Source organism: Hydractinia symbiolongicarpus, chromosome 9 (assembly GCF_029227915.1).
Source record: "Hydractinia symbiolongicarpus strain clone_291-10 chromosome 9, HSymV2.1, whole genome shotgun sequence".
NCBI lineage: Eukaryota > Metazoa > Cnidaria > Hydrozoa > Anthoathecata > Hydractiniidae > Hydractinia > Hydractinia symbiolongicarpus.
In genome coordinates, this window is record NC_079883.1 from 4927939 (window position 1) to 4953794 (window position 25856).

Here is a 25856-nt window from a genome sequence, read left to right on the forward strand (position 1 = left end):
ATATCGCAAAACGAATGCGTAGTTAAGGCATTTATATTTACATTGAAGTTTGCAAAACTTGAAGATCACAGTGCTTGTATAATTTCAAATAGTTTTTTGCACTCCAGAAGTTTTGTGAAGACTAAAAAGAAAAAGAAAATAAGGTGTGCCTAATACTTTTTTAAGTTCAAAAAACTATAGACTTACTCTATAGGAGAACTACAACTTAAACGATCATCTTTTAAAACAATCAAACAACTATCTTAACGATGTCATTTTAGTCTTACCTTATCTAAGCAAAAAGGGTTTAAAAAAAATTTCACCTGTAGTTGAGACTTCATCGCTGGTCTGCTGAACTGTCATAGCTGAAGAATTGTTTTTACGCAGCCTTAACGGTGTAGACTTTATTGATGCATTTAATTTTTGTGTGGAATTGCCTAAAAAGTATATAGAATTAGAATGAATTCTATTTCAATAGAAAGAAGAGATACAATCATGTGCATAAACATTGGGACAAATAGATTTTTTTACAAAAACTAACCCCTATATTTTACAGACCCCTCCTCTTCCTCAATGTTAAAATACTGTTACGGGGTACCCTGGGTCTCCAAGATTGGGAAATGGAGGGAGGGATTCTTTAAAATATATTTTAAACCTAATTTGTCCCAATATATTATACACAAGATTGTAGACTTGGTTAATTAAGAAGATTTTTTTAAGTCAGCTTCAATAAAACCAACACTATTCTGTTTTATCCGTCAGTGCCGTAACCGCGGGGGGGCAAGGGGGCACCCCCCAATAATTTTCCTACTGAAAAAAGAAGAAAGAAAGAGAGGAAAAAAGAAAGAAAGAAAGAAAGAGAGAAAAAGAGAGAGATTTAGTGTCATTTCTCCAAAAGTTAGAGATATAACCCAAGAAAACTAGTTTTGTTTGGCGTTATAAAAGTGGGAAAACTGATGTTAGTTATGCCTGCTACAAATGCTGTTGGCCAACGATGTTTTCAGCTTGGAACTGCATTTTCTAAAAAGTGCCAGACCCCTAAAATTTCTAGTGTTCTTATCATTTTTTATATTATTGTAGTCGTGTAATGTAAATACGTATATATCTTTTTCTACCGTTTGGTTTCTGATGAAAGTTTTTATCTAAATTTTGATGCCAATTAAACATTGCAGCTTTTGTAAATTACTAACATATCGAAACCTCCGTCATTATTTTTAACTTTCAACCATGAAATCGTTGACGTCTGGAAGGGTATTTTCCGCCAATCTAGAGATGCAAAATTCCAAAAAATTCCCACTCGGCGCCCACAGGGGGCGCCTTGGGTAGCCACTATATAAAGCGAAGTTTATATATGTAATTTTTCTATATAGCCCCCCCCCCCCCCAATATTTAAATTATGGTCACGGCACTGTCAGTAAATATATATTTTCAACTATAGTTACAAAATTACCTTTGTCTATACTCATCAGTTGCTTTCCAATTCTCGTTATTTCTTGGATGGCTAATGGTGCCTGGTAAACATTTTTGTTAATGTCTTCAGAGTGGCCCATATGTGAGTAAAAGAGATCTCGGTCATTTTTGGGGACATCCAAGGAGGCAAACAACGTGCTAATTCGATGTCTGTTTTTCGTTGCAATAATGTCTCGACCAGATTTTAAATCAAGAGATTGGCAAACAGAATTCACTGCGTGCCAACCAGACACATGGCTTTCGGAGGACTGGGAACTGGCAAATAAGAATTTATTTGTAGGCAACACAGAACCAACTTTCCTAAAATCTTTGTTCGCTATTTTTTTCAATGCCTCAACTGTGTCTGGGGGAATCAAAATAGGAACCAGGTGATTATTACCCTTGCCACACATGTACATTATCTTAAGCTCCCTCACCAATGACTGGTCAATATCATCCAGCTCTTTTACACGTTGCTTATCGATCCATGCGTTGTTCATGGCGTCATGGAAATCTTTTAATTGAATCCTAGCAGGTTCTCCACCTAAAAAATTTTTAAAATTAGTATAAATGCATACATATCAATGCTGTTATTTACCCAGGATAGCCTATTCAGGTTCTAATGATACTGTTATCAATGAGGGTTCTCTTAAGGCTGTCCTAGTGCATTTAAAGCTCATTAGAGCTACGTAAGGCGTGCAAGCACAACAGCCGCTCAAGATATCAATGCTATTCTCCTGCAGAACGATGAGCAAAAAGAATCAATTCACACTTTTATAGTTCTGCCATGGCTCGGACGGGGTTTGAACTTAAGACCTTCCAAATCGCTCTGTCACAAAGCCAACAGTTGGTTACATACTGGTGTCGGCTCTATCAAATAAATACCAGTGGAACATAAGATAAAATAAGTATTGGAGAATAACATATGCTATTATGGACTATATATTATGAACTCAAACTAGCAAGGATCTAATTGTTTTTTTTGGAAATCGAATTTGTGAATGTCTAGTTAAATTTAAAGTGACAAAAAAGCAAATTAAAACTACAGGCGAGAGCTATGTGAGCTGCTGCAAAATAATAAGCAGATATTGAATGCCTATTGGTTAAAAATTAATAGTCATCCATTTAATAAGTAATATTGTCTTACCGAGAATAAAACCTGATATTGAACAAGCATAGGCACGTAATATTTGCTTCATTTATAAACTGTTATTAATAAAGAATAATCTATGTAGAGTAAGTTTCTTAAAGGGATTCATTTTTAAACAAAACATGTGTTAGTAGATGTTTACAAAATTCCCGCCTTATTCATATAATATAACAAGGGTGGAATATCATAAATTATTTAACATCACAACACGCTCAAAGAATCAAGTTTGTTAATTTTAGCAATTTTAGCCAATAAAAGCTGCAAATGGTAATTACAGTACAGAACCTGTAAGACAACACACATACCTCTTCTCCCATTCAACAAAGTTAGTCTTGTCATGGCTACATTTCTCAGTTCGGTGTAAGTCTGTAAATCATCGTAATGAAACGCAGAACACAGCTCTTCCATTTTCTTTATAACATGTTCTCGTAGTTTAGTTAAATCTTCCTCAAGTGGGAGTGTTTGTGGCTTTCTCAGATTGATTTGTCTGTTGGTGTTAAGCTTGTAACTAGCATCTGCAAATAAATATTGCTTCCACCCCTTCCAAGAAACCAAAAACCTACCGACTTCTTCTGCTTCCTCATCCTTACCTTGATTGAACAAGTAGAACTGTAAAACTTGTGCCGCTCGTTTAATTAGGTAAAAAAGATTTTCCTTCAAGCCAGCTTTCATTTCATCCGTGCTGCTTTTTGTATACTCCTCGATGGAGCTTGCCAAAAAGTCAAAATTCCGCCGATTGAACATGTCATGACTATTATTATGTGTATGTAAGACATCTTTTTTTACCTTGAAGTGATTATAACAATGGGCTATTCGCCTCATGTCCTGTCTTACTGATCTTGACACTTCGAACACTTTGTCCCTCTTTCCTTTTAATTGCCAAAAAAAACAAGATCCTATGAGCAAGATTGTCTTGTCAGTTCGACATATCTTGCCAATACTATCATTTCTAAATTTTGCCACAATTCTGTCTAAGAAAACTGGATTGTAGCCGTCATGCTCCTTTACTTCAAGCAACGACAGTGGCACAGACGTAACATGGTCATTTGTCGTTTCAGCGCATTTCTTTCTGTGCCTTGAGTAATTTTCTTTAATGACCACGACATCACAGTAGCTGCAGCGGGACAAAGGTTTGCCTTTTTTGTTATCCCGTTCACTTTGATATTTGGGAATATCATTCGCTGCTTGTTGTTTGTTAAATACTACAATGCCTTCTCTCCGAATCTTTGCAAATATTTTATCCCGTTGGATCTTTGGCAACTTCATCGCATTGTTGACATTTTTGTTGTCGTGATGTTTTTTTCTTAAATGCCTACTCAATTTGTATCTTAATTTCAAACAGAATGGACATAACCGTTTGGGCCTTTTTGATTTGCCATTTTTTCTCTAAAATAAGGAAAAACTTTCACAACATTTACACCTTCTTAAACAAGCATCAGGAAAATTGAGATCGATTCCAATTCCACGCAGCCTTGGAAACAATTAGGCTTACTTGCATCAAATAAATCACAGTTACTGGAGCTCAATAATTATATTGAAAACCCATTTCAGTATAAACGCAATATAAGTACTAGTTATCGCTAATAAAAAAACATTATAGCACATATTTTTTGATTTCGGAAATTTTTGCACTATTATTTAAAACAAGTCGATAGTCCATGGAGAAATCTACGGGTGCGCTTGTCCATTATATACCGCATTTCGTGTGGTTTGATACTGCGGTACTATTTTGTGCAGAGAAAGATCGACGACGGGCGACCCCGTGGAAAAATCCACGGGGTCGCCCGTCCTTTTTATATCGCATTTCGTGTTCTCGTAACAGAAGGACAAACAGACAGACGACGGCTATTATTAAAGAGACTAATTGGTAGCTCGTGGAATAATCCACGGGTTCGCACGTCCTTTGTATAACGTATTTCGTATTGCCGTAACGATTTTTTTCTCTTTTTTGCAGTTATATTTTGCATGTAAACACAGATCACACAAGATTTTTGAACTTATTGTTTCATGTGTTTTTCATATTCAAACGTATATTAACAGCAATTTGGTCCTAAAATAAAGAATAATTTAATCCAGACATTGGTGATCATTCTCTTCTATAAATCCCTGTTTTCTTATTTTGTCCGCTTCGCTGACCCTTTTTTTGCTAAGCTCACTTTACCTCAATAACACAGAAAACTTAACTCTTGCCTGTACAATACCAGTAAAATGTTCACTGTTATCTACTTTGTTTGTTTATAATGAATGTTAAAAGAAAACAATTAATACCTGACTGTCTGAATGATCCGATGTATTTTCAATTATTTCAGGCTAAAAACAAGAATTATATGTCACGAATATTATTTTGGAAAGGCATTTCTTAAACCTATTCTGGTTAGGGGGGGATATCTTACTCTTCTGTTTTTTACTTAACTTTTGATGGATTGGTTTATTTTAATTGACATTTTCGGAGTTTCTATCATATGAAGTTGATATATTAAAAAATATTTAAAATTGCTAGGGCTCCTTCTGAAAAAAATAAAAAAATATTCTTTTTAGAATATTAAGCGTATTTTTACGATCAGTGATCAATATAATAGATTTATATTTAATGGCGTAGTGTTTACGCCCTTATTACGCCATCACGTATTATTTTGCGCAATGTGGGCGTATTTTAAAGTTTTTATGATAATATTCGTAGTTTTAGTCTGTTTTCCACCACATTTTTATTGCATTAGAGTTGGCTTAATAACATTGTAACACAAATGTGCTAAGTATCATATCGAATCTTTTTCGAAATAAAAATACTCATTTTAGCACTTTTAAAAAACAATAGTAAAACTGTAATGAAAATAAATATTCTAGGTTCGGAAGAAAATAATTCGTGCAATTTAATTTTTTAAAGTATGTCTGCATATTATATATTAAAAAAATATTAAAAAACTAGCAATTTTCAAACTTTTGCAAGTGACCAAAATTATAAATTTTTCCGCCATTTTAATTATTGTATGTCAGTTAACAATAGTGCCAAATATGTTTCAAAATTAGCAAGTAGTCACTAAGACCCTAACCTGAATAGGGTTAAAACTTGTTTGAAAAGCGTATACCCCTTACCTCTTGGTTGATCATTTCTCCAACAGACTAAATATAAATTCAAAAAGATACAGAAGCTGCATAAATTATCTCGCATTAAAATGGTGCAACTACAACACATTCATAATATTTACACACCCAATTCTGTTGTCTAATTTACATTTGGGAAAGTCAAAGTGGTGTATGCTACTTGGTCTGTGACCACAAACCATGAGATGTTTTAAAGCCTCTTAAATGACTCTGGTCAGTTGCTGAAGGAACATTTTGGACACAATAAAAACTTAAGATTTCCAGTCCAATTTAGTTTTGTCACGATAGCCCAGTTGGTTAGCGCGTTGCACTAAGATGAAATGTTCTGCTGCGGTGTTGGAAACGGTCTAGGAAACTTTTTTTTAAATAAAACTTTGAAAACTAAACCTCGTTGATGATTTGGGATATTAATAGTTCGTTAGTTTGTTACGAGTTGGAAACCAATACTATTCTCGCAGGCAAGATAGTAACAAGGTTTAATTTAAATTAAACTTAAATTCAATCAATTTAAATTAGACAAATGTAAAATCACACCTCAATGGAAGAATTTTCTATATCAGGTAAATCACCAAATAGTTCTGAATCACTCGGTACTGACTAAAAACGAAACAAAGTTTTAATTAAAAACTAATAATTTAAAAATATTCAGTTAACTTTTGTCAGTTTGAGGAATGCTGTACTTGAGAAACACTATGTACAATCTCATTAACTTCTCACAGTACATCAATCCCAGCGGCAACCGCAATAGTGATCACAATTTGATATTTGTAACATAGATTACTTAATAGCGTCATAGTCATAAGAAAAAGACGTAAGAGGGCCGTTTATTTATTTAAAATGGTGTTAAATTTTGTCTAAATACACCAAATCAAATTAATAGTAAAAGTATTTGACTATTTGATTATTCGACTAAGTACATGCATGCTAAAAAAACAATTCAAACCATGTCCTTTTTTTCTTTAACATTTTTGCTGCACGTGTACTTTTATACATTTCCAGTGTATAAAGCCCTGACTAGGATTTGAACCTAGACCTCCCACAATGTGGGCGTCCTACAGTTGGACTATCAAGGCTGTAGCTATAAAAATAGCTTTTGATTAAAAATTCCAGAATGGGAAGGCTTTAGCTATAAAAATAGCTTTTAACTAAAAATTCTAGAATACCAGGTTTCCACTATCGCAGATTGCTGGAAACTAAGTTTCTTTTCAGATTCTGTACGGCAATGCTTTGCAGGTGTGACTGCTCATGCGCAGTGACTTAGCATTTCAGGCGATTCTCGCAAGGGTTCTTCCTCGATCGTCAGTTGGCCTTGGCGTCGCAAACTTTTGCTAACAGTGTTTAATGTTCTTCATATCTTTTATTTTTTCATGTACCACCAAACTTCGAGTTTATGACGAAAATCGTGGAAAACAGACTACGAAGATATATATTGCAAGATGCACGGCATAACAAATGGTCATCTTCACGGTTTTTCTTCTCTAGAAAAAGACTATAAAGCTCCCACGTTTTTCATCCAGTTGCTGATCATCATGCCGTTCATCATAGTTGTGTGCATTGTATATGTGCTTTGCCAAGCCAACGAGGCGAGGTGTATTGTATATGTGCTTTGCCAAGCCAACGAAGCGAGAATGTCGGTGTATTGTATATGTGCTTTGCTAAGCCAACGAAGCGAGGTGTATTGTATATGTGCTTTGCCAAGCCAACAAGGCGAGAATACTGTATTGTATATGTGCTTTGCCAAGTTAACGAGGCGAGAAAACCAATATCACCATATTGAGTTGTTATTTATTCTTAATCACCCATTGCCGGGAAGAAGTAAAAAGAAGGGACTTTTCCACTAATTTAATTCCTACGTATGGGTGATCAATTAGAATATACACTCCAAAAGCACCTCAAACATTACTAACAATTGAACAAACAGTTAAAAATGACATTTTAAGGTGTTGCTGCAGCCTACATCTTTCACAGATGGGTTATCCCGTCAATGACCAAAACCATGCGGTCTGGTAAAGTAATTTTCCATATCATCCTGACAAAACATTTCAAAAAGAAAGCATAGAACATCATTTTGAAGAAGAAACTTAGAAACCTCATTAAAGAAATGGAATATTATTCGTAATGCTTCATGTGTCTGCCATAAAACAAATATGGTACCAATACCATGGCTAGAAGAAAATCCTGCACCTATATCTATGGATCCTTTCCATCGCGTGAAATAAGGAAATTATTTAACCAAACAAAACAGACATTGATTCTTATGTTTTAGAAGGGGGGTTTGCTTCAATATACACTCAATAGTGTTTTTGACATTCAGGCGATCGAAGATAGCCATCCGTTTTGCTAAAAAACTCTGATATGAAAAAGTAAACATTCTTTGCATTTCTCAATGGTCAGCCATCAAACGTGCGAAAGGCTTTGGTGTTGATATACTTTTTGTGGAAAATTGTTGGTATTGCACCTTTATTCAATAATTTGCATGTTGGACCTTAATCTCAACCATACCATGGAAATGTAAAAAAGACCTTCGAATGCTAATTAGTCATTTCGAAGTTCTGGTGTACTTTAGGAGGTCTGTGCAACAGATTAATAATTAGCTAAATGCTAAATGATGGAACATCGCAGGCCAACATACTATCTTTTTTCTTATGACTATGATGGTATCGTCCTTTTTCTATATTTATTCCTAAGTTTAATATGTGAAACTATATTGTGACATCTTATAATAACTTACTTTATAGCTGGAGGGAGAATCTCTTGTAGATATGGCATCCTAAAAAATGATATATTTAGTATCTATATATTAGCAACTAATAATTGTATAGTAACAGTAATAACGATTATAGTAGTATAAAAAATTTGTCCATTTCAAATTTATTTAATATTTAAACATGTTCACAAATACAAAGTGTGGCATTTCAAAAAAAAAGTTAAAATTGAGACAACTAGTTAGAATAACAGAGACTTTTTTACTTCTTTAGAAAAGTTGATCTTCACCCGATATGCTCTTCTAATTTAAATTTGAATTATCACATATCATCACCTTAAAATAACCAGTATAATAAAACCACACAAAATGAAAAGTGGGTCTATGTTTCACCATATTTTTCTATTTTTATTCCTTTCAAAATTTTAAATATACGGTAATTTAATAACGTTTCAGATTATAAATCAGCCTATTTGACTGATATAAATTGTGAATAATCAAAATACACAGCGTAAATGTTACCACTTCAAAAGAGATCTTTACCTTATGTACGTCAAAATTATCATGTTTACAATATGTTAATTTATCATAAGAACTTAACTTTTTAATGCATCAAGAAAAGATCATATTTAAATTGTGCTTTTTCCAGGAATGGAACTTAGGCTAGTTACTAGTGTTCTTACTTCTTGTTCATTTTTCTTTTCTTCTTTTCTATCTTTCCTTTTTTCTTTTTCTTCATCTTCTATTTTATTATATTCCTCCTTTTTTCTCTTGTTTTCATCTTTTTCTTTACTTAGTGCTCCTTCTTCATTTCTGTTTTCCTTTTCCTAAATAAAAGCATTATATACTAAATACTTAATAAATTACAACTTAAATGTTTAAACACAAATTGATCACTGATAATTCAAATGTGAAAGAATTTAAGCATAAATTAAAAAACTACCCCTATGCACTTTTTTAAATGCATCTGGTACATTGATTTTACAATGAACGATCTTTTGCATTCACATATAAAGGGTCCTCCAATATTCTAGTATTTAAAAAAGAAGAAAATAAGACAAATAATACGATGTTTTAGATAAGCATAGAAAAGTTGGTGAGACACAGTAAAAACCACTTTTTATGTGACTTCGTTGCAATTGCATGTCGACACGATAAGAATAAATTACTTTCGTCTTTCAACAAACAAAAATTAAGTTACGACAATTTTAAAATAGCGCGATAATAATACAAAGATTTCTGTCTCCGCAAAATTGTCCACACATTTTGACTTACCAAAGAAGAATGAAATGTCTCAACCTGTTCAGTTTCTATGACAAAACGCGAAACAGTCAGTTATTTTTAATGTGGCAACAGTGTTCTGGGAGTAATGGTACATATTATAGTCAATGGTCCTTTTTTAAGAAGATCACACAAGAGGAGCTATTATAATGCTAATATAGCTTTTCCATTTTTCAACTTGCTTAGAAAGTTTGGAACAATTTTACCAACACACCTGGTTCTAAGGAAATCTGATAATTACCACCTATAACCTCACACCTCTCAACACATGCAAAATCAACTCCAGGAACTAAAGGAAAGTTAAAAAAATGTACTTTACTCCACATTTCCAGTTAAAATGCATATATTGTATATATCAAAAAACCTGATAAATATTTTTTTTACAATAAATGTTTGTATCATCTTCTCGAATTACTTTTCGGTTTCCAATAAATTGTTCAATATAATTCATTCACGATTGTAATAAGTAAAAAATCAAAAAGCTGAGAAACATAATGATACGTACTACTACATTCAACAGCATCCTGAAAAAAAGAACACTGGTTTACATAAGCATAAAAAACCTATTACAATGAACCTCTATCTTAATCTTTTTCTGGAGATCCCGTAGCTTAAAATCTGGATGTCGGTTTCCAATAAAATTTTGTGAGTAAACATATAGGACCTATACAAGCTTATGCAGAAAATGTCATTGGAAACAAAGTAGCAGATTCCGAGTTATTGGGTCATTAGCAAAAAAAATGGAGGCCTGGAACCAGCCGACATTTTGGCAAAAAAAATTATGTTGATCAATTCACCTTTATGCATTGATAAAGTTTAAATGCACATCCCTTAACAGGTCTAAAATTACTGATGACAGAAAATGTCAAAATTTGGTATTACTTAAATATGACATCATAATTTATGCAGCATAATTTAATCTAAAATTCTTTAAATGCGAATATCTTGAGAACGAAAAGAGCTTTTTAAAAAAATTTAAAAAGACTTGTTAACCAAATTTTTAAGCTACATAATATAAGTCCAACATCATTTTACACCTTGGGTTCCCTTTAAGCAAAACGGACAAAATTGTGAACTCCTTAATGATGGATAAGTTGAAATTCAATCCACCTTTCTCATTAAATTTATCAATGAACTGAAGTATAACCTAAAATTATAAGTTAAGGTTACCTGGTTAATCTGTTTTATACTTAAACTGTTATCTCGCGCTGAAAAATCCTTTAAGCAATCAGGCTTATCGGCATTAACAACCTAAGTAAACAAGAACACAGTCAAAAAACTTGTTAAATTTTTAAATAAGATTTTTTTTAACATACAATAATAGAATCTGAACTCATCTCAAATTTTGAAGTGGAAGACACATGTGCAGGATCATTCGGGCGACGTTAACAAAAACTTCACTTAAACTTTGTTTAATTTTAAAAACATACAATCAAACTTTTCTGTAGTTAGAGGATTATGACATTCTTCCTGCTTAAAATATCTGTATGTTTGGTGGATACTTTAATTGGAGAAACTTTAGCGAGAGAAATGAATTCGAGAACGAAACGAAACGAGAGCGAATTCGCGATTTTTCTACATTTTCGCGAAAGTTTATCTCGTTAAAATTTCTTCATTCGCGAAACTTTATCTCGCGAAAGTTTCCGAATTTCTTTATTCGCAAAAGTTTATCCTGTAAGCTATTTTATCTTTTTTTCACCAAAAACGCACAAAATACTTAGAAATCTTATTTCATGAAAGAAAATTTATAACATTTTCAATTATGCTAAGAATTTAGAAGTTTTTTCTAACTGCAAAATACTTCATTCGTGAAAGTTAATCTCGCGGAATTTTCCGAATTTCTTCATTCGCGAAAGTTTCTCCAAATAAAGTAATTGCCATTTAAATTTTGCACAATCACAAACTTATATTTGTACAACTAGAGCATTACCTTTTTTTCCAAGAATTCTTGATCAGTAGCTTCAACATATTTATCATTCTCAATTTTAACAATCCTTTTTTTATCCTAAAAAAATAATTCATTATGCAGGTCAATTTTCTTTATTACTGAAATTTAATAGCTTGTAAATAAAATAAATATGTCCATAAGCAGCCTCAGTAACAAATATAGTAATGCCCCAACGCAAATAGCGAATGCAAATATGTAGCAATAAAAGTGCCTACGAGTTTAATGTAAGTATTTAGGACAGACAGTTCATAGTATAAAGTTCTTCTGAAATACAGTAAAAATGTTCACATGACATGTATATTGAAACAATGAACTTGACAAATTCTTTCATATAGAATTACAAGAATGTTTATTTCTTTGTTGTTAGGAAACACTTCGTTGGTGGCGACACATTTTCAATGACAAGTAAAGACATAATAAGCAACAAATCTAACTACTGTAGTTAGCAAGTAGAACAAGGAATATAGAAAGAAGCATTTCATGAAAATTCCTAGTAAACAGTTATGCAAATTTAAAGGCGTATACTGAATACCTAACAGAGTCAAAACACAAGTAACAACTCAAAAGAAAATCCAGTGAGTTGGACATTTATTTAAAAACTTACATTCGAAGTCTTGCCTTTGTCTGACATTTTCAAAACATCTACAACCTATGTACATTTTATTAAATTAGTTTTACAACATTCAATAGAAAAGAAAAAAAAACTCATATTTAAATAAGACAGTGAAAACCACTGCAGAATGAGAAGTACCTTTTGTATATCTGGTCTGACATTAGGATCAAATTGCCAACATTCTTGAATCAGGTTAACAATCTTAGAAGGATCAGCATACAAACCATGGATGCATGAAATGTCAGGTCTAGTACCTGCTTCAATTGCAGTCTTTAAAAGTGACTCATGAGGTATCAAAACACCTTCCCATGGGTGCTCCTTGTCACCAAGTATTTCAAACATTGAAATACCAAACGCATAGATGTCAGTATATTTTGTTTTTGTTGTAATGCCACAGACTAGTTCTGGGGCTACATAAGCCAAAGTAGTTCCTACAAAGACATTACAGGGACATTTCACCTAATTTATCAAAAGTGGTAGTAAAATAAAACTAAATAAGAGATAAGAATAAATGTCAAGATCGTAGGGTGGCTCTATTACTAAAAAGCTTATTTAAACTGTTATGAATGGAGCAACACCTTAATTACACAAATTTTACCTTTAAGGGACTTTCCATTTCCTATGGATGTTGTTGTGGTAACACACGTATCTTTGAAGATAGACAACTCATTGAAATCTGTCAGCTTTACCACAATTTTTTCATTTGTCCCATCCACCAACATATTTGCTGGTTTGATATCCATGTGAATAATATTTTTGGAGTGCAAAAAATTTAGACCACTGCTTGCTTGTCTGCAGTAATCTTCCCTCTCTTCAAAATTAAAATATTCATAATCATTGAAGTAATTTAATAATTCCCTCATATTATGTGCCCTTATTGAAGTGCCGTCATTACCTAACAAAAATTACACCTTGTGAAATTATAACATGACAATCAAACATCATAACCAGTTTATCATTGGCAAAGAATTATATGAATTTTGCCAATGAAATTGATAGTTTCTTGCCTAGTACATATTTCATAAATAGCTATGCAATGAGCAATTTCTTTCAAACATTAATTTGGGATCTTTTTAAATTTCCAACTGACGTTAAGTCTAAAAATTTTAAATTTGTGAAAAACATATGCTAAAGAAACAAATCATAATTTAGAGTTAAGACAAATGGACTTGGTAATTTGCCCTATGGAATATATCAAGTTGATAAAATTTTAATTAGGACAGATGTTAACAGAATAAAAATAAAAAGGGTTATCAATTTAAAAAAGCCTTTAGTTATGTATTACCATTTCCAATTAACAAAAAAATTATGTTTTAATAATAAAATCCAGAGAATGTAAAAACAACATAAAATAGTGAAACTTTGTGAATCAAAGATATCAAACTCACCTGTTAGCTCAACACAGCAATACTCCAATATTATTGCTGATGGTCTGGTGGAATATCCATGAAAAGAGCAAATGTTCTCATGCTTTAAGTCAAGCAGAGAATTCGCAGCCTTTAACATAGCCTTCTCGGACACTTTCCTCTTGAGTTTTTTGCATGCACCTCTTTTTCCTCCTAGCGTATATTCAAAAACAACTGCAGAGGAGCCTTCCCCCAAAAGTTCTGATGTCACACTCAAGGGGATGTCAAACACTTCTAAGTGGTGCAACTTTTCTCGAAGAGCCTTTATTTCAGCTCCTACTTTAGACGAACTAAAAAATGCCATCTAAATATAAGATAATATTTACCAGCAATCTCAAGCAAAAGCAAATACCATTTTTGAAATTTTTGCCTCTATTGTTTATTTTAAGTTTTTTATTACTTAAAATAATTTGATAAAAACTTATAATAATTTGATAAAAAATGTCTCTGCATATTCTTGCAAAATCTAAAACAACAGAGTTTTATTATATAATATAGTTAATAAGTAGCCTGTGGAAAAAACAATTTGGCAGAACAACATTGAAAAGTATTCGTCAAGTGAATTTTGATGATGTCAGCAATGACCCATTAATATGAAAATTTTTTTAGAAATGTGTGAACCCATTGCCTCATTAGGTAAAGCTAGAAATGTTGATATAGTTCAAAAAAACATGTGCTTTTGATAAAAAGGTTAAGAAGATATGGGGGTTAAAATTTTTATTAATGTCCTTTCCAAAACAGGTGGGTTGACCTAGCTTTAAGTTAATGTAAAAATTTTAATGTCAAAACAATGGATCAACACCAAAAGATATATCAACATTATTAAAGTCATTATATACATTTCATTTGTAAGTCTGAGGCGAACTAAATACATTTCAATTGTAAGTCTGAGGCCAACAGATGGAAATAACTACCAATTTAATTGAGCACGTATGGATCACCTGGAAAGAAAATTGGACAAAGTTGAAAAGATTTGCGTGTTTCAAAACTTTAATAAGTCTCAAAAGCTTGTGATCTAATATACAATCTTTTGATCAACTCTACATTTAACAAGTAACAGGTTTAAATTAGATTAAATAAATTTTAAAATATTTTTTCCTGTATTCATGGGTCATTACTGACATCAAAATCCAAGTTACTAATCTTTTCCATTGCTTGGACACATTTATAGCATGTGTTTTGAGCAAATCAATTGATGATAATGACATAAAACAATTATAAAGTTTTATTAATTTCTATTAGATTTTCTATTTAGTTCTTATTTTGGATCATTTTAAAAGGTTTAAATTATTCATGTATGTTTCATTCAGAAAAAAAACATTCAACGTTATTTAATGCTATTCAAGCAAAGTGATGTTTCAATTAGTTTTTCTCAATTTTTTAAAAAAGCTGCATGTGTTGAGTATTTGCCTGTTCAAACTGAAATTTAGTGACTTTTTCAAGGGTATCCGACAACAGAATTGTGCAGAAGTCATTATAAGTTACACTGTAACCTGTAGATACTTTGCCCACTTTTTAACTTTGACTTTAAATGTATCCAATTAATTAATTAAAAAAATAAAAAAAGTAATTTTTACACAATGTATTTGCAAAAGGATGAGTATATATGTTTAAGTTTTTTTTAAAAAAGGCAAACTTGGTAGGCAGTTACCCTGTACTTTGTAGTGACCTTTTCCATATTGTGTACAGCTAGTCAACTGTGAAAGTTCAAAGAAAAAAGAATATTTACATGTCGCAAGTTTTTTCTAAATTCCCCATGATCTTATGGTACCTATGGAAAGCAAAGCATCCGGTCCCATTTCATTAAGGTTAAATAAAATTCAATAAAATAATTTTTTAAGGAAAAATTTCATTCTACATTCAAACTTTCATTACTACATTGCCAAAAGAAATATAATCAAACTGTCTTGAGAATAATAAGATAGGATAGTGAAATAAGGAGATTTCAAGTATAACTCATCTCTATTTCCAACTATTATTTAAAAAAATATAGAAACTATACTGCAAAGTTAACAACGGCATACCATTAACATCAAATAAATAATTATTTGAGATAACAGCTTTAAAGGTTTTGTGAATAGAAAGATAAAGAAGAAATACCTAATTGTGTAGCTAAAACATGCAATCCACATATGATGCGTTCTGCTAATACTTTCCCTTCGTTTTTTCAGGGAGAACATCATAATCAAAATTCTACCATTAATTTTTTTTAAGAAGTTTATCAAGTTTTCTTAAAATAAATTGTTGATGTTTCTTTTTAAAAATTTATACAACACAAAGATTACTTTATCGGTGTACTTTTCATTCTTGAATGTTTGTAAAAATAAAGTGTCTAAGTTGTCTACTTGTTCTTGTAGTTCACAAGTTAAGTTCTTATAAAACTCTAAATTGTCTTTAACGTTTTCAAGTCAATTAAAGATTTTGCATTAAAATTTTTAAGTTGCGTTTCATAATAATGTACCCTTCTTCACACAGCAGTATTCTCTGCCCAATCTTAAATTTAAATTTGTATTCAATTTGATCAACTCATGAATTTTCTCCAGCTTCCTGCTTTCACACTTAACCTTTGTAGCATTAAACTTTAAAAAGATTATTTTTGTACTCACTTTTTCCTTTTAGCAAATGATTTTTAATTAGTCTGATACTTTCTTTATTGTCTTCTTGCAACAAGTTCTTACAAGACTAACTCAGTTCTAGTATTTCATTATGTAAAACTTTTAAACTAATTATTATGGTAAGATTTCATACCACCTGAATTGTCATCAGTCACTGTTAACATAGCCTCTGCAATTTGTTCCTTTGCTAATGATAAAGAACTTGTTCACAGGTTATTCCGATCACTAACAGCTTATTTAAAGCAAACTATTTATTTTTCCCTGTAACATTTTAAAATGCCTATTAATGCAACTTGGTGAATACTTGATAACTTGACAATGCCCTTCCATTGTAATTTGAAAGAATACCTTACTCTACAGAGAAAAATGCAGTACTTGTTAAGCATTCTGTAGTTATCCAATCTGTCCCCTTTTTAACCTTTCTACACCTAACGTGTATAATTTTGTCATTAAAAATAAAAGTTTTTTTTTAAATTTGTGTCACATAGTACAAATTTTTACTTGCATTATTTTAAAAAACTGGTCATGTCTGCACAAATTGCAGAGGTTTTTCAGCATATTTCGAATAGCTTTCTACACAAAGAGTGCTCTCCTCCCAACTTCAACATCTTCCTAATGTTTATGTATACCTGGTAACTTTTTTTTTTTGATTATCTGTATTAGCGCTTCAAAAAAAAAGAATCAACAGTTTGCTGCTTTGGAACATTGGTGATTGAACCTGCAAAGCATCAACAAAATACAATATATGAATACAAGATCCATTTAAGAATAAATATCCCTCATAATATGCTAACCATGATCTAAAAAAATGCAGAAGCATTTAAATATAGACTATGGACCAAAATAGCATTAAATGCAGCAAACACTGATTCTATTAGGGCAAAAAAATAAAGTAGTCAACTATGATACAAGGTTGAAATTAAATGAAAAAAACTTGAATTTTCATCTCATGTAAGATATCTAGGTATATTAATAGATGAATTGGGATTTTCACATATCTTATATTGGCAATAAATTAAGAAATACAAATGGAGCTCTTTGCAAACTAAGATATTATGTGCCTAAGGATATCCTACTTTCAATTTACCATGCCTTATTTTCTTCTCATATTTCTTATAGTCCACAAACGTGGGGTCTCACTTCAAAGTTATGTAGAATTTTTCGCTTACAAAAAGCTGCCCAATCTAATTTTAACTAACCATCAAATCCTATTTTTCTTAATCTTAACATTCTTACTCTTTCTCAACATAATTTAAATTTCAATATTATAAATCTGCATTCTCCAGGTAATATTTGTGATATTTTTAAATTGGTCTACTATCATTCAACAAGAAGTAAATGCATTAAACTCCTAGCTAGACCTTCTGTTAGGACTATCTCATTTGGTCTCAAATCTACACGTTACCAATCTATTCTTAATTGGAACAATATCCAACAACACTTTCACCAATATGACCTACCCTCTCTCACTCTAAAACAACTAAAAAAAGTCTGCAAAACTTATCTTCTGGATTGTTATAACACAAAAAAAATTTTACTAAAAGTTTTTTGTAGTTTAATACTGCTTATTGCAATCACTTGATCTTATATAGGTGGACATAACCTACATTAGTATTTATACTACTGATGGGTGAAGGGTCTCTTTAAGAGACAAGAGAGGAGTGGAACGTCCTCCACTATACCTTAGTTTAAAGGGGCGATTGTGGAAGTCCCATGAAATGCCACATAGTGATGGTGTCACTTAAAAAAACACCCAGTCCAGTCTGTAAACGGTTGGCGCTAGGAAGGGCATCCAGCTGTAAAACAATGCCAAAACTCTTTATTAATGGCTGTAAGAATAGTTGATCAGACAATTTGCATAAACGGGGCTGGAACTCTAAGGAATGAAGGTGTGGCGCACGGTAGGACAGATCTCAGGTGTTAGCATCGTCAGACTGTTACCCAGTTATCACATTTCAAGGTAGATAACACTAGGTTGAGGATGGCTAGTGTAAATGTTGGTACTCTGAGAGGTAGAGCAGGTGAAGTAGTTGAAATGTTAGAACGTAGATCTGTTGATGTGTGTTGTGTTCAGGAAGTCAGGTGGAGAGGAGCTACAGTGAGATTTGTGGAAGGTAGGAGGGCAAGGTATAAGCTTTTTTGGATTGGTAATAGTGATGGATATGGAGGAGTTGGCATATTCGTTGCAGAGAAGTTGGTAGAAAAAGTAATAGATGTTATGCGTGTTAATAGTCGTATTATAGTGATAAAGTTTTGGATAGGTAATAGGATTGTCACTTTTCTGTCAGTTTTTGCTCCACAGTGTGGACTCAGTGAGGAAGATAAAGATAAGTTTTATGATGAGTTAATAGCAGTCACATCAAAGTTTGGAGACACTGAACTTGTCATGGTGGGCGGCGACTTTAATGGTCATGTTGGGAAGTCATCTGAAGGTTATAGAGGTGTGCATGGAGGCTATGGATTTGGGAGCAGAAATAAGGAAGGGGAGAGATTGCTTGAGTTTGGAATGGCAACGGACATGGTGGTTTGCAACACATCATTCAGTAAAAGACAGAGTAGGCTGATAACATATGAGTCAGGTGGTTGTAAGACACAGATAGATTACTTCCTGGTTAGAAAGTCAGACAAGAAAGTTGTGAAGGACGTGAAAGTTATATCAGGGGAAGAGTGTGTTTCCCAGCATAGGTTGCTGGTTTGTGATATTATCTTGAAGAGTGTTAAAGAAGCCAAGGGAAAGTACAGGCCTCGTTAAAAAGTCTGGAAGCTGAAGGAAGAGATTGTAGCAAGACAATTTAGTGCAAAAGTTCAGCAGTTAGCCCACAATGGTCAATGTGATAGTGACAATGTTGAAAGTACTTGGACTACTTTGAAGAATTGTCTTCTAGAAGCTTCTGATGATACCTGTGGGTGGACGAAAGGACCAGCTAGACATAGACAGACCTGGTGGTGGAATAATGAGGTTGACCAGTGTATAAAGAAAAAGAGGAAACTTTGGAAAGAGTGGAAGTCAGGTTGTAGTAAAAATATTTACTTAGAAGCTAAGCGTCGTGCTCGTACAGCAGTGCGTAAGGTAAAATCAGAAGCAGAGAGAAACAGATTTGCAGATGTGTTGAGAAGGGAAGACCAGCGCAATGAGGTATTCGAGATAGCAAAGCAAATGAAGAAGACTAATCAAGATGTTGTAGGTGAGAAGTGTATACGTAATGATGAAGGTGTTTTGGCTAGCACAGAGGAGGAGAAAAGGGTATCTTGGGAGAATTATTATCAGAGGTTGCTTAACACCGAGTTTGATTGGGATGAGGATAATTTGTCTGATGATGATGTTGTAGAAGGGCCAGCTATGCAGATCAAGACAGAATGGGTAGTGGAGGCTATTAGGAAATTGAAGATTAGCAAGGCTGCAGGAGTATTAGGTATTGTTGAAGAGATGGTAAAAGCATCTGGATATATTGGAGTTGAGCTTATTACAAGTTTTGCTAATCAGATTATAAAGGATGGTGCTATTCCGAGTGAGTGGCAGTCGAGTGTAATAATGGATTGTTTCAAGGGCAAGGGTGATCCATTAGAAAGTGGTAACTATAGAGGTTTAAGTTAGTTGATCAAGTAACGAAAGTTATTAAAAGAGTGATTGATAAGTTACTTAGAGAAAGAATTGATATATAGATAAGATGCAATTTGGTTTTGTTCTAGGGCGTGGCACTACAGATGCAATATTTTTACTCAGACAGCTTCAGGAAAAGTATTTACGATAGAGAAAGAATCTCTACTTTGCCTTTGTAGATTTAGAAAAAGCTTTTGATAGAGTGCTACGTAAAGTTATTTGGAGGGCTATGAGAAAATTAGGTGTGGATGAGTGGCTAGTTATGATGGTACAGTCTATGTACAGCAATGCTAGAAGTCGTGTCAGGATTAACGATTCACTTAGTGATGAATTTAGTGTAAATGTTGGTGTACATCAGGGTTTTGTACGTAGTCCTTTATTGTTTGTTCTAGTCTTAGAAGCGCTGTCGATGGAGTTCAGAACAGGTTGTCCATGGGAGTTATTGTATGCAGATGATTTGGTTCTTAAAGCAGAGTCGATTGAAGAATTAGTTGAAAAGTTTGAGAAGTGGAAGAAAGGACTAGAAGAGAAAGGGCTAAGGGTGAACACAGCAAAGTCTAAAATCATGATTAGTAGCATTGCAGCCAAGTGTGACCTTGTAGTTGGAAAGTGGCCTTGTGGAGTTTGCAGAAAAGGGGTTGGTAGTAACTCAATTTTTTGTCAGACTTGCAAGCATTGGGTACATAAGAAGTGCAGTAGTATTAGTGGAAGGTTAAGAGCTCACATTCAGTTTGTATGCAAGCATTGCAAAGGTGAGATTATAGAGAATGAAGTATTTCCAGCTTTAATGATGTACAACAGTGGCTCGTTAGAGATAGTTGAGAACTTCTGTTACTTAGGTGATATGTTGGGCGGTGAAGGGGGTGTTGGAATAAGTGTTATTTGCAGGATAGGTTTTGCTTGGAAAAAGTTCAGAGAGTTACTTCCTTTGTTGACTAGCAGAGCCCTGTCAAATGAGGTAAAAGGTAGGTTGTATGAGGCTTGTGTAAGAAGTGTTATGTTGTACGGTAGTGAGACATGGGCAGTGAAGCAGGAAGATCTTGACCATTTAGAAAGGAATGATATGAGAATGGTTAGGTGGATGTGTAACGCCAGTCTGAGAGACAGAAAGAGTTCAGATGAGCTAAGAAGCAGGCTAAGTCTCCATAGAATTAAAGATGTTATCCAGATAAGAAGATTGGATTGGCTGGGGCACTTGGAAAGAATGGAGGAGGATAATTGGGTAAGAAAGTGTAGAGACTTGATAGTTCCTGGGGCAAAGCCCAGAGTCAGACCAAGAAAGACTTGGCAGGAGGTTATAAGGACAGACTTGATACAGAGGAAGTTGAGTTTAGATCTAACACAGTCTAGATCAGATTGGAAGAGGGTCATTAATATACCCCGTCCAACCCATGCTAGCATGGAAAACGGACGTTAAGCCGAGAATGATGATGGTCTCCCTGCAGGTATTTATTTAATGTAAAATACAGTTATCTCACACAAAATAAATACTACTACTGGTCATTGATTAAAAGTATTGCAGATTTACTCACACAAAATATTTTTTCATTGAAATCATCAACATAACTAACACCTGTATTGTTTTAGATGATTTAATTTGAGTGGGTTGAAATATTTCAGAAGCTACAAACAATACCAAATATTGATATTCCTGGATTAGTTTCACATAAAAAAGCATGATCTGTGTGATCCATCTGAAATTCCTTGCCAAACAACATAAGGCTTCTGATCAAAAGCATTACACAAGCGTTACTCACATGTACATTTTTTCTTTCCAGAATCAAAAACAACACAAAATGTATCGAGATCTTCAACAGTATCAGCTCATTTATAATGCATTATGTCAGAGTATTTCAGAAGCATTTATGCCTGTGAAACAGAAAAATTCAAAGTACACTTGTCTAGTTTCCACAATTTTTTCCCTACCTTTTCAGCCTGCTCTGACATTTTATGGCCTGCAAAATATCTAATTGTGTTATCAGTATAAAGTCTGTTTGTTACATTTCACAAAGCCTCAGCAAGCAAACATTCAAAACAATCCTCACTTCTTGAAGATTTATCACCTAAAAATTTTCAACGTTTGTCATTGCATCAAATTTTCTTTCTGACGTGCTCCTTGCTACCAATAAATAAATTTCAAATTTTGAAAGTTTACTGCAAAAGTCAACACCATATGTCAAAATATTTTTCTCTTTTAAGGGTGAGGTGGTTCTGATGGGAGGAGCAGCTTCAATAAAGGTCTAATAAATTAAACTATAGTGGCTAGCTCTCTTTCTGGTTAAATAACTAAGCTAATTGTAAAAAAAAGCTTTATTTAACTTATATAATACTCCACAACTTTCGTGTCCGTGTCTGTTTGTGACTTTTGCAAAGTCGATTATATTTTTAAAAATTTTCTTTAACAAGTCTTAGCTATAAAACATCACCTATTAAATTGTTCTGTAATATATATACCAATTTTGACACATTGGCACCAAAAGAAAGTTTATTAAGATTAGTAAAGCCATTGCATTGGACTTTCAAGTGCAATGCTGAATAACTTGGAAACACATGAAAAAAAGACATCATCTCCTGCGTGGGTAAACTAAGAACTACCTGAAAGCAAATGAGGACCAATTTTGTAGAGCTGGGTCATCATCAAAAAACCAAAATCCCTAGCTATATCTCTTCAACCATTCGCCATAAGCACACATCTTATACATTGGAGGCAACGCGTAAACAAATTTGGCAATCTATTTGACATCAGCGCAAAACACTTAAACAACCTATTTTTAAAGGTGTTAAAAATATAATTTCTGTTCGTTCTTCTGCTTCTGCTTCTCCAACCTGTATGAACATTGATAACTTACTTGTCACTGATCCAGTGACAATTGCTAGCTCTTTTAATAATTATTTTTCATCAATTGCTGACAATATAAGAATGGGCATCCCATTCACATCAAAACATTTCTCTTCCTACTTAAAAGATTCTGTTCCTAATACAATGTTTCTTTCACCAACTGATGATATTGAAGTTCTCCATTGTATTTCTTCCTTGGACCTTGGTAAATCTTCTGGGCCATTTAGCATTCCTGCCCAAATTTTTTCTACTGTTAAAACTGAATTATCCGTTCCACTCTCTAAACTTATAAATTTGTCTTTTACTTCAGGCATTTTTCCTTCTAATTTAAAAACTGCCAGGGTTATCCCTATTCATAAAAAAGGATCCAAATTGGAACTTACAAATTATCGACCTATATCCTTACTTTCAAACATTGATAAGATATTTGAAAAACTTATATATAAACGGGTGTATGGGTTTCTTGAAGCTAACAATGTCCTGTATAAGCAACAATTTGGTTTCAGAAAAAATTACTCAACCTGTCAATCACTAATGAATATCTCTCAAAAAATTATGGATGCTCTTGATAAAGGAAATTATGCATGTGGAGTGTTTATTGATCTCCAGAAGGCTTTTGATACTGTTGACCATGAAATTCTGCTTACAAAGCTTCATCATTATGGAATTCGAGGTAATGCTCTCTCTTTATTTAGGTCCTACTTAATACGTCGTCAACAATTTGTGTCTTTAAATGGAGCTAGATCAGCAAATAATCTTACCAGACATGGTGTCCCTCAAGGCTCTGTTTTAGGACCACTTTTATTTGTAATTTATATAAACGACTTGAATTGTGCAATTAACTATTCTATGGTACACCACTTTGCTGATGATACAAACCTCCTGCATTTCAGTGACTCTTTGAAACAACTGGCTAAACAAATGAATTTAGACCTCAAGCTTCTCTGCCATTGGCTGAATGCTAATAAGATTTCTCTTAATGCTAGCAAGACAGAATACATTATATTTAAACATGCACATAAACCTCTTAATTATGATTTTAGGCTTCTCATCAATGCTAAAAGGCTTACGCCTAGTGATTCTATTAAATATCTTGGTGTTCTATTAGATTCTGATTTAAGCTGGAAGACTCAGATCAATAATACTGTTGCCAAGCTCAAGAGGGCTAATGGAGCTTTAGCTAAACTTCGTCATTTTGTGCCTCAAAATGTCCTTATCCTAGTCTACTATGCCATTTTTCATTCCCACCTGCAATATTGTAATCAAATTTGGGGTCAACCAAATAGTCTTGATGTTAATCGTATTGCTGTTTTACAAAATTTTGCTATCAGACTAATGACTTTTGAATCTCGAAGAGCATCATCTAGTATCATCTATGGCAACCTGGAAATCCTCAAATTCAATGATATTGTCCAGTGTCAGAACATTCTGTTTTTGCATAAGCTCTTTTATGATAAAATGCCTGCTACTATCCAGAATACTTTTGTGGTTGACTTCAACCATGCCCAGAGCACTCGTGCAGAAAAGGCTGGCTTGATCAATCTTCCTACTGTCAATACCGTTTGTTTTGGTAAAAATTCTATTAGATTTAACACCATTAAATCCTGGAATAAGATACAGACATCAATGACTAAAAAATTTGTTTCCATAGATTACTTTGGTCTAAAAAGTGATCTAAAGAAGTATTTTATTGCCTCTTATTAATTTGTAACAAATTTTCCCTTTGTTCTCACACGGTTCATTTATCTGGTGTCCTGTGCCGTCTATTGTACTCGTCCAAGGGTGGCCTTATCCTCGTCATAGCTTCTGCTATTAGGTAAGGTCTCCCTTCAAAAATAGTTTGTTTGTTTTTTCTCTTCATATTAAATTTTTTTAATTATTATAACTGTACAGCTATTTTTGATTAATAAAATTATCTTATCTTATCTTTCCATTGTTCTCTACCTAAGTGGATTTTTATGGGCCTTATCAAATAGTATAATAATACATATATCTATAAGAACTAAAATCGGTAAGCTGGCTATGGAACTATAAAAAAATACTTTTCAATATATATATAAATCTGGAAAAAATAAAGGAGATTGTAAATAAATTCCATAAAATAAACTTACTGTCAATAATAATGCCACTAATTAAGTACAGTACGATAACACCATAAGCTAGCCACACTATGTATCTTTGTTTCGTTGATTTTATATTTCTTCTAACATGAGACAAGAAAAAATTAAGAAAATACGTATAGCTATAGCTATACTAAACTAAGCGAAGTTACAGCTTTTTCGCAATAAACAAAGTATCCATTATGGATTAATAATGGTTTCCAAGGCGGGCAAATTTTAAACAACCAATCATTGCATGGTACAATTTTACGGACCTTTGATAAATGACCCCTTTTTATGGTTTCGCGGGGCATACTTAAGCTTGAACTAAGATTCTAGCGCCGGTCCAAAGACCGATGTTTAGAAAACACTCAAAAGACTAGCAGGCATATAGTTATAATTTTCTAATTTAAAAGATTACACACTGGTTCTAGAATAACTGTTAGTTAAAGAATTTATACGTATTATAGGAAATCAATTATACTTAAAAACACGGTCGAATACATAAGAGAAACTTAGCATGTCCAATAAAAAACGTACAGTTAACTCCAATCTTGTCCTTAGAGCTCTTTAACATTAAAACCAGTTTACCTCTAGGGTCAAGAATGAGTTGACTCCCGGCAACTCGAACCTTCAGCGAACCGAGAAATATAGTTTGGCTTAACGCGCATGTTCGAGTTAAACGTTAGTCGAATTTAGTCTAAATAGTTCGAGTTAAAGCGATTTTTTCAAGAGGTGGGGCTACACTTACCTGGGAATTTTCCGACTTAAACGTTACCGGGCATTCTTGATTGTACAACTGCGTTGTGAACAGACTGCACAATTTTGTTTTGTTTGCAGAAATGGGGTATACATGATTCCATTTTCTAACTTAAAACCTTACAGGGCATTTTTGATTTTACAACTCCACTATACAAAATTTAAAATAAAATCTTTAATAAAGTTTTTCTAATATTATTTCGCGAGCGAACATATGATGCAATGAACCTACAGGTTTTTTTTAACCAACCCCTCTGCACTCTTGCACAGAATTTTTTATTTGGAGCCTTCATAGGGTTTTATCAACCTCG

At 33.2% G+C, this 25856-nt stretch overlaps 2 protein-coding genes across 2 annotated transcripts; both read right to left on the minus strand.

Moving 5' to 3' along the window:
- Positions 1-2779: 2779 nt before the first annotated feature.
- LOC130657748 (uncharacterized) lies at positions 2780-6474 on the minus strand. Its single transcript, XM_057460756.1, has 5 exons — positions 6403-6474; positions 6215-6277; positions 5672-5698; positions 4847-4888; positions 2780-3964 (listed from the first exon to the last, which is right to left on the minus strand). The coding sequence occupies exons 1-5, from the start codon at positions 6472-6474 to the stop codon at positions 2780-2782; spliced, it is 1389 nt and encodes a 462-aa protein (XP_057316739.1).
- Positions 6475-8214: 1740 nt separating this feature from the next.
- On the minus strand, positions 8215-24987 carry LOC130657591 (mitogen-activated protein kinase kinase kinase 7-like). Its single transcript, XM_057460578.1, has 13 exons — positions 24799-24987; positions 13615-13936; positions 12825-13121; positions 12365-12657; positions 12218-12262; positions 11596-11670; positions 10836-10916; positions 10171-10189; positions 9880-9954; positions 9660-9694; positions 9328-9414; positions 9068-9211; positions 8215-8450 (listed from the first exon to the last, which is right to left on the minus strand). The coding sequence occupies exons 2-13, from the start codon at positions 13934-13936 to the stop codon at positions 8370-8372; spliced, it is 1554 nt and encodes a 517-aa protein (XP_057316561.1). The 5' UTR covers positions 24799-24987; the 3' UTR covers positions 8215-8369.
- Positions 24988-25856: the final 869 nt, after the last annotated feature.

Bases quoted from the DNA above. Each gene is read 5' to 3' on its own strand.
- LOC130657748 (XM_057460756.1), bottom strand. From the start codon at position 6,474: ATGACGCTATTAAGTAATCTATGTTACAAATATCAAATTGTGATCACT. The intron at 5,699-6,214 runs GTGTGATTTTAC...ATTTATATTTAG, and splicing joins TAGAAAATTCTTCCATTGAG to TCTGTTGGAGAAATGATCAA. The intron at 4,889-5,671 runs GTAAGGGGTATA...TCTTGTTTTTAG, and splicing joins GAGAAATGATCAACCAAGAG to CCTGAAATAATTGAAAATAC.
- LOC130657591 (XM_057460578.1), bottom strand. From the start codon at position 13,936: ATGGCATTTTTTAGTTCGTCTAAAGTAGGAGCTGAAATAAAGGCTCTT. The intron at 11,671-12,217 runs GTAAGTTTTTAA...TTATTTTTTTAG, and splicing joins ACAAAGGCAAGACTTCGAAT to GATAAAAAAAGGATTGTTAA. The intron at 9,415-9,659 runs GTAAGTCAAAAT...TTTAAATACTAG, and splicing joins AGACATTTCATTCTTCTTTG to AATATTGGAGGACCCTTTAT.